The sequence below is a fragment of the Pristis pectinata genome, chromosome 6 (assembly GCF_009764475.1).
Source record: "Pristis pectinata isolate sPriPec2 chromosome 6, sPriPec2.1.pri, whole genome shotgun sequence".
Classification (NCBI taxonomy): domain Eukaryota; kingdom Metazoa; phylum Chordata; class Chondrichthyes; order Rhinopristiformes; family Pristidae; genus Pristis; species Pristis pectinata.
In genome coordinates, this window is record NC_067410.1 from 16,150,552 (window position 1) to 16,166,142 (window position 15,591).

Below are 15,591 nucleotides of genomic sequence, written 5' to 3' on the forward strand. Positions count from 1 at the left end.
CTGACCTCCCTCTATAATGGAAGGAAGTTAGCCAATTGGAGTCACAGACAACTGAACCTTACTTCCATCGCTATTGGATGGTTCTTGGGCAGTGAATGGACATGAATGTGTGTGGTACAATTTCCAAATCCACATGTAATAGAAACCATGGAGTGGGAGAAAGAATGAGGAGGGTAGTAATACACTGTAAAAGGACATCGACAGGCAGGCTGAACGGGCAGAAGAAATGTGATACAGAGAAGTGTGAATTTGCAAAAAGAATAAGAGAAAATGTAAATAAAATTCAATAGTTCCAAGGGATTTGCAGGAAGAGAGAGACCTGGGTTTACCTGTGCATAAATCCTTGATATTGACAGGGCATGTTGAGAGAATGGTTAATAAAGCATACAAGATCCTGGAATTCATAAATACAAAAGCAGGGAAGTTGTGCTGAGCCTGTGCAAAATACAAGTGAGGCCATAAATGGAGTATAGCATCCAATTCTGGTCAGCTCATTTTAGGAAGGATGAAGGTATTGTGGGGGGATGCAGAAAAGATTTACAAGGATGGTTGCATGAATGAAGGATTTCAGCTATGAAGTTATACTGGAAAGGTGGGGCCATTCTCTTGGTAGGGTGAGGAGAGTGTACAAGTTAAAGGCTGGTTTACATAGGGTAAATAGGGAAAGGCCATTACCATTGGCAGATGGTTAAAGGGCCGGGGCACATATATAAAATTCTGGGCAAAAGATACAACGGGGTGGTCTCATAGAGCTGTCATGACTTGGAACTCAATGTCTGTAGAGGTGGTGTTAATAGAATAAATCAGAGCTTTCAAAAGGGAACAGGATAGGCACTCAAAAGGGAATAATTTGCAGGACTTTTGAGAAGCAGCAGGGGATTGGGACTGACAGAATTGTTTTACTAGAACCCAGCATTGTTCTGATGAATTCGAATGGTTTCATCATTTATCATAACACTTCTATGAATTAAAATCATAAAATAAACTAAATGCATTTAAATCAATTAATTGAAAAATATTGTAAATAATCTGTAACTTCCTTATCTTCCTCACTGCTAGTGAAATGAATGGAGCCACTAAATGTCCAGCAAGTAAATTCCACAGGCTACATCCTGGGAAATTGTGGGAAGATCATGCTGCAGCATCAGCATGCAGTAGTTCAGAACTTTTGGACTTCCATGTTTACTAACATTTGCCCAGGAGTCCTGAACTTTTGTTCCACGACGAAGATAAGAGCCAGCTGCTTTTTGTGGAATTGTCGGGTTTTTAAGCAGAAATTTCAACCAATTATCTGCTTACTAACTACTATTCATGGAACCATGCCATTCATAAATTGGTTGATGTGTTGCATTCTTAACAGAAGGAAACACACCGGAAATATTTAATTTACCCATTTTAGACTCATAAGCATGAAACACCATGTAAATGCAAGTCTTTATTTTCTTTCACTTATTTTCATTTAATGGATGAAAATAATCAAGGGAAAACTGCTATTTGAAATTTAATTCTTGTTTTTCTTACCTGGCTGTGTCATTATTGTACTCGCACACAGCAAATGCATGGCAATACTGAGATAAACCAATTGGGCCGCAAGACTCGGTCTTCTGGTCACAGAATGTACCTGTGAATCCCTCTTTACATGTGCCGGGCTGGCAAATTCCAGAGTTTTCAGGTCTGTTATCACAAATCCCATACAAGCAAGGGCAGTCTGCAAAGGAGATGCAAGGTTATCGCAGGTAGAAATGTACAGATAAGTTTCACGCTCCCATTCAACATGCTTGCATTCTCTACTCAGGAACATTTACCCTCTCCTTCACATTTTCTACCATCACACTCCTCCTCAAAAATCAACCCAGCTTTTGCAAAACACCATGTTTGAATCCCTTCAATCAGCTTTGCTTCTGCCACAGTACCCAAATAGCCACTATCAAAATCGCAAATGACACCTATTATGACTGTGACATGGTTAAACCATCTCTCTTTGTCCCTCCCACCCCGTCTGCCACACTTGAACATTTTGACCACATTCCCTTCCTCCAAAGCTCTTCCCCAGCAAGGAGGTATCACTTGTTGGAACCTTGCAGCCTAACGGCACGAACATTGAATTCTCCCACTTTAAATAATCCCCCCCCTCCACACCATGCTTCTTCTCTTCTTCCCTTTCCTAGCCTCTCTCTTTTCTACCACTTTTTTTTCCCCCCTCTCTCCTCACCTTTGACTCATCCCCCAGTGGACCTGCTCTCCCCACCTCCCCCGCACCTGTCTATCACTATCTCTTACCTGCATCTACCTATCACCACCCTGTGCCCACCCCGCCTCCCCTCTTTTGTCCACCTATCACTGCTCTGCTTTTCCCTCCTATATATTGGGCTTCCCCTTTTCCCATCTTCAGTCCTGAAGAAGGGTCCTGACCCGAAATGTTGACCGCCTGCTTTTCTCCACGGATGCTGCCTGGCCTGCTGAGTTTCCAGCATCATCGTGTTTTTCATCCAGATTCCAGTATCTACAGTCCTTTGTTTCTCTAAGGATCACTTCCTCTTGGTTCCATTCTTGTGATAACCCAAGTTCCACCTGAAATGACTTCTCTCCATGCTCAAACACATTACTCTTGATTCATTCCTAAGCCCCATTCTATTTCTCCTCTGATATCTGCTTTCATATACATGTTAATGAGACCCAGCTCCACGTCAAAATTGCTGTCCTCAACCCTTCAGCTATGTCTAAATTGTCAAGGCTCCTTGTTCATCATCCTGTAGTGGATGTGTAGAAAAGTCTTCTAACCAAATAAAATGATAGCCTAAATTATTGTTTTGAGCCCCAGAGTAAACTCCACTCTCTAACCATTGACCTGATCTCTGTCACTTCAACTAAGCTCAAATTGTTCAATAAACTTGGCCTCACAACTGACTGAGGTAACCTTCTGACCACACATCTGTTCCTCACTGAGGCTGCTTATTTTTACTGTAATGTTACCTGACCACGGCAGCTGTTAACTCAATAATATAGTGTTTCACGTTTAAAAAAAAACTAGAAATGGTAATGGTAACCATGGAAATTCAAAATTGTATAATGATGGAAATAAATGTGTGTGGTTTTGGTCGCCGCGTTATAGGAAGGATGTGATTGCACTGGAGAGAGTGCAGAGGAGGTTCACCAGGATGTTGCCTGGACTGGAGGACTTTGGTTATGGGGAGAGATTGGATAGGCTGAGCTTGTTTCCCTGGAACAAAGGAGAGGAGGAGATTTAAAGGAGATCTGAGGGGTAATTTTATTTTAGACACAGACAGTGGTTTATTTCTGGAATGTGCTGCCAGAGAAAATGATGGGATCAAATACAAGTACCATGTTTAAGAGGCACTTAGAAAGGCACTTGAATTGGCGAGACATAGAAGGATACAGTCCCAATGAAATGTGGGCAGATGGGATTAGTATAGATGGGCAAAAAAAATCAGCATGGACGTGGTGGACCAAACGGCCCATTTTTGTGGGCAGATGGGATTAGTATAGATGGGCAAAAAAAATCAGCATGGACGTGGTGGACCAAACGGCCCATTTCTGTGCTGTACGTCTCTGTGACTCTGCAACCCTAATGTCCTTTAGGGAAGGACACCCAATCCAGTCTTCATGTGATTCCATCAAAATGGTGAACTCAAATGTCTTTTGAAATACACTTAGCAAGCAAGATAAAATTAGGGGAGGGAATGAAATGCTGGCTTTGTTAGCAGTTCCCACATTCCAGTGAAGAATCAAGTAGCAAAGAAGTGCTGTGTACATTGAAGCAGACAGGTGTGCATTATATTAATATCCCAAATCATTGAGCCTTAGATGATGAAATGTCAAATTGGTGCCTTGTCTCCCATGTCTTGGAAGATCCCATGCTGGTATGTTGAGCAAGAGCAAAGGATAAAACGTATCCTCCAACCAACATCACTTTATTAGGTGATCTGCTCATGAGCTCATTGCTGTTTATGGGAACTTGTTTTGCATCGATAACCTGCTGCATTTCATACACCACAATTAAAGCAGTCTCTGTAATTTATTTAAAATGTCTAAAAAGGTACATGAATGCAGTCATTTTTTAAAAAGTTGACAAAGTCAACAAAGTCAATGAACGAGTAAAGTTTTGATTTTTTTTGCTGGATTAAGCGGTAGGCCTCTCAATTTAATGTTCTGTTTGTCAACAGAGCTGCCTCATGACTGGATTTTATTCTGGATGACAAAGCACATTATTGTTTTACTTTCAAGCATGAGATTTAGCTCAAATGAGACCTATGGTCATTTTAAACAGAACAAATCTGCCAGAAGTGGGAGTGTCATTCACCACCAGCACATCTGCATAAATTACAGAAAACATGATCACTCAGGTAAACCATTTCTTATAGTTTAGAAGTTACAAAGATGAAATACCACCCTACAGTTAACAAATACAAAATTAATAAAATAGAGACAATTGTAACCTAACTCGCTATGGAACTGGTGAGATTGGGTGCAACACTGATTTTACACTTCTCTTGATTACCCATTCATTGGAGCTACTGGACGTTACATTGGCTAAGGTATAAGAAACAATTCTGCCAGTTTCCCTTTTGGTGGGCAAGATTAAAACTATATTCCTTGTATCCATTTATATGAATTCACTGGCCTTATTAATTAGTTAGAACATAGTCAAGGACCTTCCATGATTGTAATTACAAAGAGAAACGCTACATAGCTTTATTAAGAAACACATCACATTTTCCCTTTTGTTCAAACACTCATTAACACTGCAATTTTTATACCTCACTGACCTTGGGTGCAGTTTTCACCATGTTTATTGTGTCCAGAACAAATATGACAGGCAATTCCTTTAAAGTTTGAATGGCATTTGCATGAACCATCTCCTTCTATTCCATCAGAACACTGTGGAAAACAAAATCAATCATTTATTAAACATCATCATTCAGAGATTCTTTTTAAGCTTTTTTTTAAAAATTCCTTCATACCTCACATTTTCAGGAGATTTAGAACAAGCAATCTATTTACTTCAGTTAAGAAATAATTGCACTTGCATTTATAGAGTGCCTGTCACATCTCTGGGATGAACGCAGAGTTAATGAATTTGAAATAGTTGTGTTTGTGAAAGAAAAGACACTTGATTTGTGCATTGGAGGAATTGACTGCAGGATTAATATTGTTAGGGGAATTTCCTTGCCAATGAAACATTATAACACAATGGGGAAGTGAGATGGGTGAAGAGGTGGGAACCTGCATTTATATAGTGTCTTTCACATCCCGTCAGGATATCTCAATCTCATTGCAGCTTCGATACAGGAAGTCCAGCAACCAATCTGCATCAACAATCTCCCATAAAATTTTATAGCAATTTTGAGTGATGGGCAAATTTTGGCCAGGAGAAGAGAGAAAAATCCTTCATTCTTCCCAAAAATAATGGCATAGGATTTAAAAGATCCTCCTGAAAGAGCAGGCAAGGCTCTGGTTTAACATTTCATCAGAAAGTCAGCACATCAGAACTTGCAGGACACAGTATCACAAAGGAGAGTCAGTATGGATTTTGGCATTCAGGTTGCGGGAAGGGGATTTGAAACCAGTGTCTTCCGACCTGGAGACTGGAATGCTGCCAACTGAATCTCAACTACTTCATCACCTCAAAAGGCGATGATGATGTACAAGAGACTGAAGTCAGAACAATACACAAAATACAGAAGGGTTAAGGGAAACTGAAGGACGAGGGCATACAGAGATAAGTATTTTAACTTTGATGCAGGAGACCAGGAGCCAACCAAAACGCTGGGACAATAAGTTATCGACCTGGGAGTCATATGGGTCAAGGTGATGGCTGTTTAACATGAGGCCTGAAGGTTAATTTCAATTGATTCTTGAGCCTCCTGCTTTGGACAGGTGCTGGCTGTGCAGTGTCCGAACTTGCCCAAAGGTCCTATCCAGAATTCATGGCTAAGTGTGTAACCCCACAGAACAATGAATTGGGAGGAGAGAAGTGGGAGTAACCCAAGCTCCATGATGGGCCAGATAGCCTCCTTCTGTATTGCGCATTTCTAAGATAACAAATACTCACAGAATCAGTCTTCTTAACAAAGCTTACCAATGTATACATTTTTTTTTTAAACTGGTTTGTTTTTCAAGAATGAATTCTCAATTTTGCACTAACTTACTTCTCCGTGTCCATAACATGGATTTTGGAAACCACCTAAACAAGCTTTGCAATCTGGTCCGTAGAACCCTTTACAGCATCTTGGTTTCTAGACAGAAACAAAATTGACCACATTTTAATTTATTACAAAGACCTCTTCAGGAACAATGTTTTTATTTATGTTTCATGTTAAAGCATGTTAATGCCATCTTCCCCTTCCTCCAGCAGAAATGTACTACAATGGATTTTAACCCTCTGGATAGGAAGCTAACCTTGGGGAGTGGGGGGTGGAATTAGTGAGGTATCTATGACCTTCTTGCCCTTCATGGAAGACCTTGGATGACTTTGAGTTCTTTTCCATCCTGTGGGCATTCTGCACAACCCATAATGGGCGGGGAAAAGATAGTAGGTCTGGAGGTCATGATCTGTCAATCACAGAAGCTATGGGAGGAGGAGGGATCAGAGCTATTAAAGATAGATTAACCAAGGAGCAAATACCCAGTCCTTCTGTATGGAACCTTCGAAATTCCAGCTCCTCTTGAACCTACAAGGAAAATCTTCCACATATGACCTCCTCCTACCCCAGCTTTTACTAACTTGCATCGGGCAGCACTACAGAACCTCGATTCACAAATATTAATGACCTTCCTGCCAGCATTAGATACCAGTTGCATACAAACTAAGGCTCCAATTATAATGGGATGGACGGAAAATGAATGTATCAGTCTGTAAGAACTGTGGGCTTGTCTTGTTCTCATCAGAGGAGCATGTTTAACACTGACACGCCATCTGCCCCCCAAACCTCACCGTTCCCAATTTTCAGCTCTGTTTAACACACCAAGATAGATAGACAACTTGTTTCCTGGGATAAAAACAGGAAGTGCTGTAAATACTCAACATGTCAGGCACTATCAGTGGAGAGAGAAAGAAGTTAATGTTTCAGGTCAGTGTGGTTCTGACAAAACATTAATTCTGTTTCTCTGTCCACAGATGCTGCCTGACCTGCTTAGTGTTTCCAGCATTTTCCACTTATATTTTAAATTTCCAACATCTACAGTTCTTTTTCTTTTATTTTCAACTTGTTCATCTGGCCAAATGAGTACCGAGGCTAGACTCAGCCAGCAATTTCTTGTTTCTTTTCTCTAAGGCAGATCCTTCCTTGCCTCCCAAATACTCAGCCAGGATGGAAAGGCAATAAGGGAATTCAGGACCTGATCTCATTTCCTACCTGTTCATCCCACTAGCTGTGCTAACAACCTCAACTAATACTTAGAAATTCCCTCTATCATCACTTGTTATTGACATCCAAAACAGAAAAAAATTCTTGCACTCAGTATTTCACTGAAATTGTAAATGGAGTTAAGAGCTTACAAAAAAAATTAGAAAGAGTTTACATAAAATTAATTTTTGCTGATCATGTAAAATGGATGATACCAGATCACCCCATGCGTTATACATCTCATTCAATATTCTTTTCATGGACATGATTATTTATTTTCATGATGTGGGCGATGCCAGTAAAGCCAGCATTTCTCAACCATCCCGATCTGCTCTCTAGAAGGTGCGAATGACTCACCTTCTTAACTTGCCATAGCCTACATGGTAAAGGCAATGCCAGTGGAGACACAGCTCCAGAGTTCAGACCCAGGAATGATGAAGGACCAGCAATGCATTTCAAAGTCAAGATGATGTGCAATTTGGAGCAGAACCTACAGACTGATGTTTCCATGCATCTACTTCCCTTGTCCTCCTTAAAGGTAGAGGTCACGCCTTCAGGAGGTGCTAGCAGAGTAGCAAGTTGAATGATCACAGTGCATTTTGCAGACAGCACACACTGTAGCCACTGTGCACTAGTTGTGGAGAGTATGAACGTATACCATGGTGGATAGCATTGCCAATCAAGCAAGCTGCCTTCTCCTGTATGGTGTCAAAAATCATACAATGTGTAAATCAGCCACTCAACCAGTCAATGGCGAGCCTATTCTACTGACAGAAGTTAAGATTGTATGTAACTTGCTTATGATCCTAATATGTTTTCTGACTGCTCCAACATCTTCCTGCAGAAGGAAATCCAACCGTAGAAAAATCTCCCAGTGTAATACAAGCTAAACATGTACTTTTAGCAGCTGTTTTTACTTGCCCCATAAGTAGCCTAAACATGGATTTTGGTGCTTCCTGTTCACGATACTCCAGTAATGCCAATGGAGTTAACTTTATATTGGCAATATAATACATCCTATGTCATTGGAACCAAATCAGAAAGAGTAGGCTGGAGGCTTTATAAAGGATATGTGAGAAATTAAATGTGAAATTCTAATTGACCATTTCAGAATCATTCCTATTATTGTGCACCAGGCAGGAGAGGAGGCAAGTATCAGACATATCATAGACAGAAGCTGAAGGGGTGGCCCTGGATTACCAAGACAATAGCATATATTCTGAGGTAGAAGAGAGCCCTTCACACAGGATGACATCATCTAAACCACCAAAATGATGAAAGGAGCAATAGAAAATGACGTAAACACAAGATGGAGATGGATGAGATTAAGTAGAGTGTTAGGACAAAGTAATCCAAAGGGGAAGCTTTAATGAATACTGAGATATACATTGGAAAATACAGGAGAGCATTTAGGGTGAAAAAGTGAAGGGAAACGTAAATAGAACCAGACAAAGCCAGGGTCTTGCGTAACACATCCAGATATATGGGCAGAGACCTGGGTTCGAGAGCTCAGGTACGTTGCAGATGTGGACAACAGCTCAGATGCCACTGTTTCATGGACTCGGTGGACCAAGTGAGTTCCTCCTGGACCACAACAAACCTATGATTCCATTTGCACTTGATGTCCATCCATCACGGGCAGTGTCAGCAAGTAATGCATGTGTCACTTAATGAAAGAACATTGGCACCAATAAACTTCCAAAATGGAATAAAAGAAAAATTCTCAGTAAAACATGGGACAAAATGCCACATTGTTTATCAGAAGTTGCAAAAAAAAAAGAATATCAGTAGAATATGCTGGAAGTACTCAGCAAAGCAGGCAGCATCAGTGGAAACGGGAAATGCTGGAAATACTCAGGCCATATCGGGCAGCAGAGATGTGGCCTCATTTGCCGAGTGCTTCCAGCATTTTCTGTTTTTATTTTAGATTTCCAGCATTTGCAGTTTCTTTGACTGTCAGCATCGGTGGAGATATATTTTCTGTTTTTATTTCAGATTTCCAGCACCTGCAGTTTTTGCTTTTCGATGCAAAAAAAAAGTCTTGCAAAAAACAGCAGTATCTACCTACCTTTAAGAAGCTTGCTTCAACAGCATAGACCCCAGGATCCCAGAAGCACCCATTTCAACAGGGCAAGCAATACGCTGTGGGCAGTCCCTCACCACCAGTTCAAAGTTCGGGCAAGGGGCCTAATGTAAATAAATATACAATTAAAGTGGGGGAGGCGCATGCTGGAAGTGTGGCCTAAGTTTTGGCCCTGAAATTGTGCGTTAAGAAGTCGGGTGCACTGCAAATGAGTGCGCCCAGGGAGGTTTCCCCACCCTCCAAACACCTCAACCACCTCTGCCCCAAGGCTCCTCATGGACACAAAAGCTTCATTTGAAAAGCAAGTGGAAAAATACTTGAAAAGTAAGAACATAAAAGGAAAGAAAAGTCAAGGAAACATGATTAGAGTGGGAAGCCCCAAGAGAAGAGCTGGCACAAACCTGATGGGACTAATGGCCTCCTTCAGTCCTGTATATTGTATGATTTACAATCTTCATGGAAATGAAAGAGCTGATAATTTAATGCAACCATTCTTTGGTCTTTATTTAGCCACAACTGACCAGTCACTGCAACAAACTCCTGAAATAAAAGTGCTGTTGTCTTATACAGCACTCCATCCACCAATAAAAACACAGCAGGTGAGCAGACATCAACTTTCCTAACTCTGCTCCATGTAGTGCCTCACAATCATTGTTCCAAAACCCATTTACAATACTCCAAGCTCCTATAAATATAAAAAGCACACTTACTTTCGTTAGCACAATGCCTTGAGGTTGTCATTTAACAACATTAAGCCTATTTTGTTTACTGCATTGTAAAATACAGTTGAAATATTTGTTTTATTTTTAATGATCAAATTTTAGAATTTATAAAGACACAAAGGAAGGTGAATAATATGCAGCTCATTAGGTGTGCATTACACTGGATACAATGCAATTTTAAATACTTACAACAACAGTCTGGTTGCAGTGTCTCGCACAGCCAGTGGTTCTGCTATAGATAAAATCGTCTACTGATGTATGATATGAACAATCTTGTTCATATGATTCCTGAAGATACAAAATGATCACTATGAATGAAGTACAAATAAGGCAGCTCTCAAAATGATACATAATTATTGGATACGCAAGAGTAATATTTAAATCCTGAGAGAACATATTCAATCACCATGTAACATCACAAAATCACAATTTATAAATTCATAAATTATTGTAATCCATCAGTAGGAAATGTGATTGCTCTTTTTACTATGTGACACTTTTTGCAGTTTTTAGTTTTCCACTGCATTTAATGGGCTTGAAACTTTGATGTGCAATATAAATACAATTATATGATATTCTTCCATCAGATATTAAGTTGATTATTCCAATAACCTTTTTTAAATGGCCATTGGAACTTCGAGAAATTTATCTTTGATAACAAACAAATAAAAATGTGCATGAGTTATCAGATGCTGATTAGACCCACCTTGTATACTCAGCACTGGGGAAAGGGCAAAATTGGCAGCCAATATTCCCAAAAATATATTGTTTTATACCATGCAGTATCATTAGCTAATTTAATAAATGAGTATAATACTACTCTCACTCTCTGGTGCCACCTTAAAGCCTAGAGATAGAAGATCTCACTCCATTATGCCAGCTTTCCATTCCCAGTAACTCCCATGGTTAAAGTCCCCAGGGCCCTCCCAAGATCTCCCCTTAATATCAAGCTGACAATGACAGCCCAAGTGAGAGTTATGCATAGAAACAATGACCTCCAACTCTGCAGACCATCAGAATGAGATTCAATGCATGCAACCATTGTAATGCCTTAATCTGCAAGGTTTCCCTGTGCCTATTACATCTGCATGGCATTTTTTGACATTGGTCTTGATCAGTGGATTGCAAGTTGTAATCGTTGCCTGAAGCTGAACTCCAGCACCAAACAGGCTATTCTCAGCATGTCAGCTGGCCTATATGGCCATAGACTTCTGTGAATCAAGCAGCAAAACAAAACTGGCCCTTGTTGGACTCTAGGGAAAAATGGGAGCCAATTAGGATATCACTAATAACATTCAATGATGAGGTACTCCATGTTGGTGTTGTCTGAGAGATCAACTTCTGCACAGTTCACCTGGAGAATCTCTTACTCTTGGAAAAGCTTCAGGGAGTTTTTGTTTAAGCAGGAAATGGGCCTCACTTTCCTGTCTGATCCATTAGATGTAACAAATGACAATGCTGCACTCCCTTGCTATTACATTGAAGGTTTGGGCTGGATTATATCCTCAAGCCTCTCGAAACAAAGATTTTTTTTAATTCAGAGACAAAAGCCCCACCCTTTAATGAAAAAATAGACCAATGGAACTGAGGAGAGAATGCCATCTGCACAGAGCATAACTGGGATACATCTGACCACCAGTTTCCAACGCACAATAATCCACTGACCAGCCACCTTCAACACCTGTCACAGCTGCCCCCACCCCAGACCACTAACACTGCACCCCAAAACCCATCACGCCCACAATCCCCAACATCAGACAACCCCAAACCACTATATCCCACACCCTGAATGACAATCATTTCTTTGACTCAACCCCAGCCTCGAATATTGACTGTACCCCTGAAATGAACAATCAGCTACTGATTACCCCCAAACTCCCTTTGACTAATTATTGTACCAACTCTATTGATCCTTCCCTGTAATGAATTTTCCTCCTTTTTTCCACCACCCTCTACCCAAATTACTGATTATGCCCCCAATCCAATTCACCCAACTATGACTGTACCCCCATTTTTGTAACCCTATTCCCCAGACTGTTGATCTACCTCCAACCTGACTACTCACTTCCCTGATGCCCGACTCAGCTACCCCCATCCCCAACTACCAATAACCCCACCCACTCGACTCCCCCTTCTTCTGTGGATTCCTGCCCTCATTCCATTACCCCCTCCACACTGAGAAATTCCATGAACCATCCTGTCTACCTCCTCCACAATGAATGGTTGTACATCCAGTTCACAGTAGCGTAGCGGCCGGAACTGAACCCATTAACCTGGGTTCAATTCCGGCCGCTGTCTGTAAGAAGTTTGTACATTCCCCCCGTGACTGTGTGGGTTTCCTCTGGGTGCTCCAGTTTCCTTCCATATTCCAAACGGGTTAGAAAGTTGTGGGCACGCTATGTTGGCGCCGGAAGTGTGGCGACACTTACGGGCTGCCCCCAGAACAGTCTATGCAAAGATGCATTTCACTGTATGTTTCAACATACGTATGACTAATAAATTAATCTGGAATCAAGCACCCCAACCTCAAATATCTAGCCTGTGACTCAACTTCTCCTGATCTTGACCACAATTATACCCTGCTGACCTTAACTCCAAACCCAACCACTGACTGTACCCCTATCCCAACTGCCACCACGCTTGACTATTGGAGGGGCTCCCCAACTCAACATTCCCAACCCTGATTATCAATTGTATTCTCTGGCTCAATGACCCCAATCCTGACTGCTGATTGTAACCCTGGCATGACCACCCCCAACACCAATTTCTGACTGTGGCCCAACACCCCATGACCTTGCGGATTTGCCTGGTTATTTTTGTGTGGATTGCAACGTGAAAGAAAGGCCATCCCTGGTGCTACCACTTCAGCCATGCGCAATGTCTTGGCCTTTGTAATTTAATGAATTTCCTGATGCTAGCTCGCTAACAAAACTTTCATCAGCACTTCGAGCAATAACAGAGCAATGCACAATTTCGTAATACACAACAACATACCAATGCACAATAACATCTCCCAAGATAATGATGAATGTGAGAAACTTGAAGTGAGTCCATTTACTTGAGGCACTGCATCCATTGTGATAAGGTCCTTTAATTAAGTCCCATTTAATGTTTTTGGTTAAAAACCTCTCTTCAGGACAGACGTTTACATTCATCAAATCGAAATGTTAACTGCTTTTACTTCTACAGATCTGCCAGATTTTCAGCATTTTCTGTTTTAATTTCAGGAATCTGCAGATATACCACAGTATTTTGGCTTCTCAATGAGACTCAGATATCATATCTACTGAAGGTTTTAAGAACATGGGAAGCTAATATTTCAGGCAACCATAAAATCCCTCCATTGGAATTTGTAACACTGCTATCAGTCAGTTAGGTTTGAGTCCAAATGATAAGGCGTGTGTTGCAACGTGTATATGAAATAGTGCCCACAAGGATTTGCCTATTTGACATTAAAAACATGAGCCTGAGTTCTATTGCTGACCTGGAATGTCTTAACTGACCTCCTGCCATAGTAGTGGTGGGGTGCCTGAACTGGTCTCCTGGATGGGCAGGCTAATGATAAATTTAGAGTTCCCAGTCCTGATTGTTACTGTGTGAATCAGCATGTCCTGGAACTAAGGTAAGAGCAAAACTGGCCAAATAAAATTTGGTTCATAATCATCAGGATACTTTAAAAGTACACATATTCAAGTTTTTCAAAAGGGAAAGATTTGCAGAAGTGAGGAACAAATTTGATTTCTCCTTCAAGGATCTACCACAGTGCCAAATGACTTCCTTCAACGCTGTCTGATTCTATGAGTCACAGATCAAAACTGCAACAAATGAGTCAGTAAAAGTATTAAAACAAAATTCAAAGTAAAACAATCAATTCATCAGTTCAGTCTTTTGTTTAAGGGAAAGCCACCAGGGACTTTAAAGATGAAATTCATCCTCAGGACTCAAAGTGCTTGAGTTTCACTTGTGGTTTATGACTTACACAGAGGGATGACTCAATTAAACTACAGCTATAACTCATCTGCCGCTGTTATTCCATATGGATCATGTATCAGAGAAATCAAAGTTTTCAGATTTACCATTGGCGTGCTTCCATTTGGGCAGCGACTATTATCCAGTGAAGAGCAATGGACACAGGGAGCCTGAAGAACAGAGAAGATTAAAACAGTAACATTACCTGGAACCCAACATTAATATGCAGGTCTTGCATTGAAGCATATATTTTTAGAGTGCATTGTGATATCTGCAGCCAGTGCACAGTGCCAGGTTGGTGGTACTGGGGATGGAGGATCTCCTGGGGCAAAACATGTCCAAGGTCTGCCTTTACAGTGTTTCCAGTCCTTGCCATAAGTAAAGGGGCCAACACTTGCTGGAAGCTTTAGCAGCAACAAGGACTGGAGAATGAAAGCAGGGAGGAAAATTAGAGTGAAACTGGGCATGGTCAGCAGAAGCCTTTGGGGGGCACTATGGAGGCATTGGACATCTCCTCTTGGTATATACTATTCAAGCAGAAGCATAGATCCAAACCAAAATGGGCCTAAAAAAATCAAATGGCACTTTGGTTCAGACTTAAGTTTTCTTAAAATGAAGTGTATTTTAATTTGATTCAATACACTCGGCTCAATTCACTCCAAAATGGAGACCTAAAAGCAATCCCACAGGACATACACTTCAAGCTCATTTCTAAAACAACACATAACCACATCAAGGATACAATTTCTTTGTACATATTGAAAATACAGACATTTTAATAACCCTGTAAACATTGCTTCATTTTCATATTAAATCTGGTTTTAATCACATTCATATATGGGATAAGGGCATTGCTGGCAAGACCAGCACTTAATGCTGATCAGTAATAAATGCACCTAAACTTGTAAATATTTAAGTGAATAAATAACAGTATACTGTATAAGATGGTCAAGTTAGCTTTGCCTTTCTAATGCTAAATAACTTTACCGTTATTATGCGATACTGAATTTCATCACATCTTTTCGGCAAAATGGGGATTATTGAAGGAGGAATAAGGATGCCATTCAAAGTGTGAATGATGCCATTGGAAGCAATAATATCCCTTCTGTGTAAAGGAACCCCTGCATCACCCAACAAAATCCGGCCCTATGAAAAGATATAAAAGACAATATCATTCAATCAAATTCAACCCACATTTAGCAATAGTTTAACAGAGTGATGGTTTAGGTTTTTGCTCAAAGGATAGAGTTAAAAACAAACCATTAACTGTAATTACTCAAGAATTTTATTCAGCCACAGTTGCTCACACTCTTGTGCTTTTAATTTCAAAAAGTTTCTGAATAAGTATTTAAGTTCCAGAAATAATATTTGACATGGCTCTCAGGTTCATAGAATTTAAGAATAATAAAATGCAATCTTATTTACTTGGATATTGAACAATCCTGTCTGT

At 40.5% G+C, this 15,591-nt stretch overlaps 1 protein-coding gene across 1 annotated transcript in view; it reads right to left on the bottom strand.

Moving 5' to 3' along the window:
- stab1 (stabilin 1) overlaps positions 1–15,591 on the bottom strand; it is a 157,150-nt gene that overhangs the window by 84,742 nt on the left and 56,817 nt on the right. Inside the window, 6 exon segments of the mRNA XM_052017592.1 lie at positions 1,522–1,708; positions 4,788–4,899; positions 6,171–6,257; positions 10,362–10,460; positions 14,249–14,311; positions 15,129–15,287. Of these exon segments, the coding sequence (XP_051873552.1) occupies positions 1,522–1,708; positions 4,788–4,899; positions 6,171–6,257; positions 10,362–10,460; positions 14,249–14,311; positions 15,129–15,287 (707 nt within the window).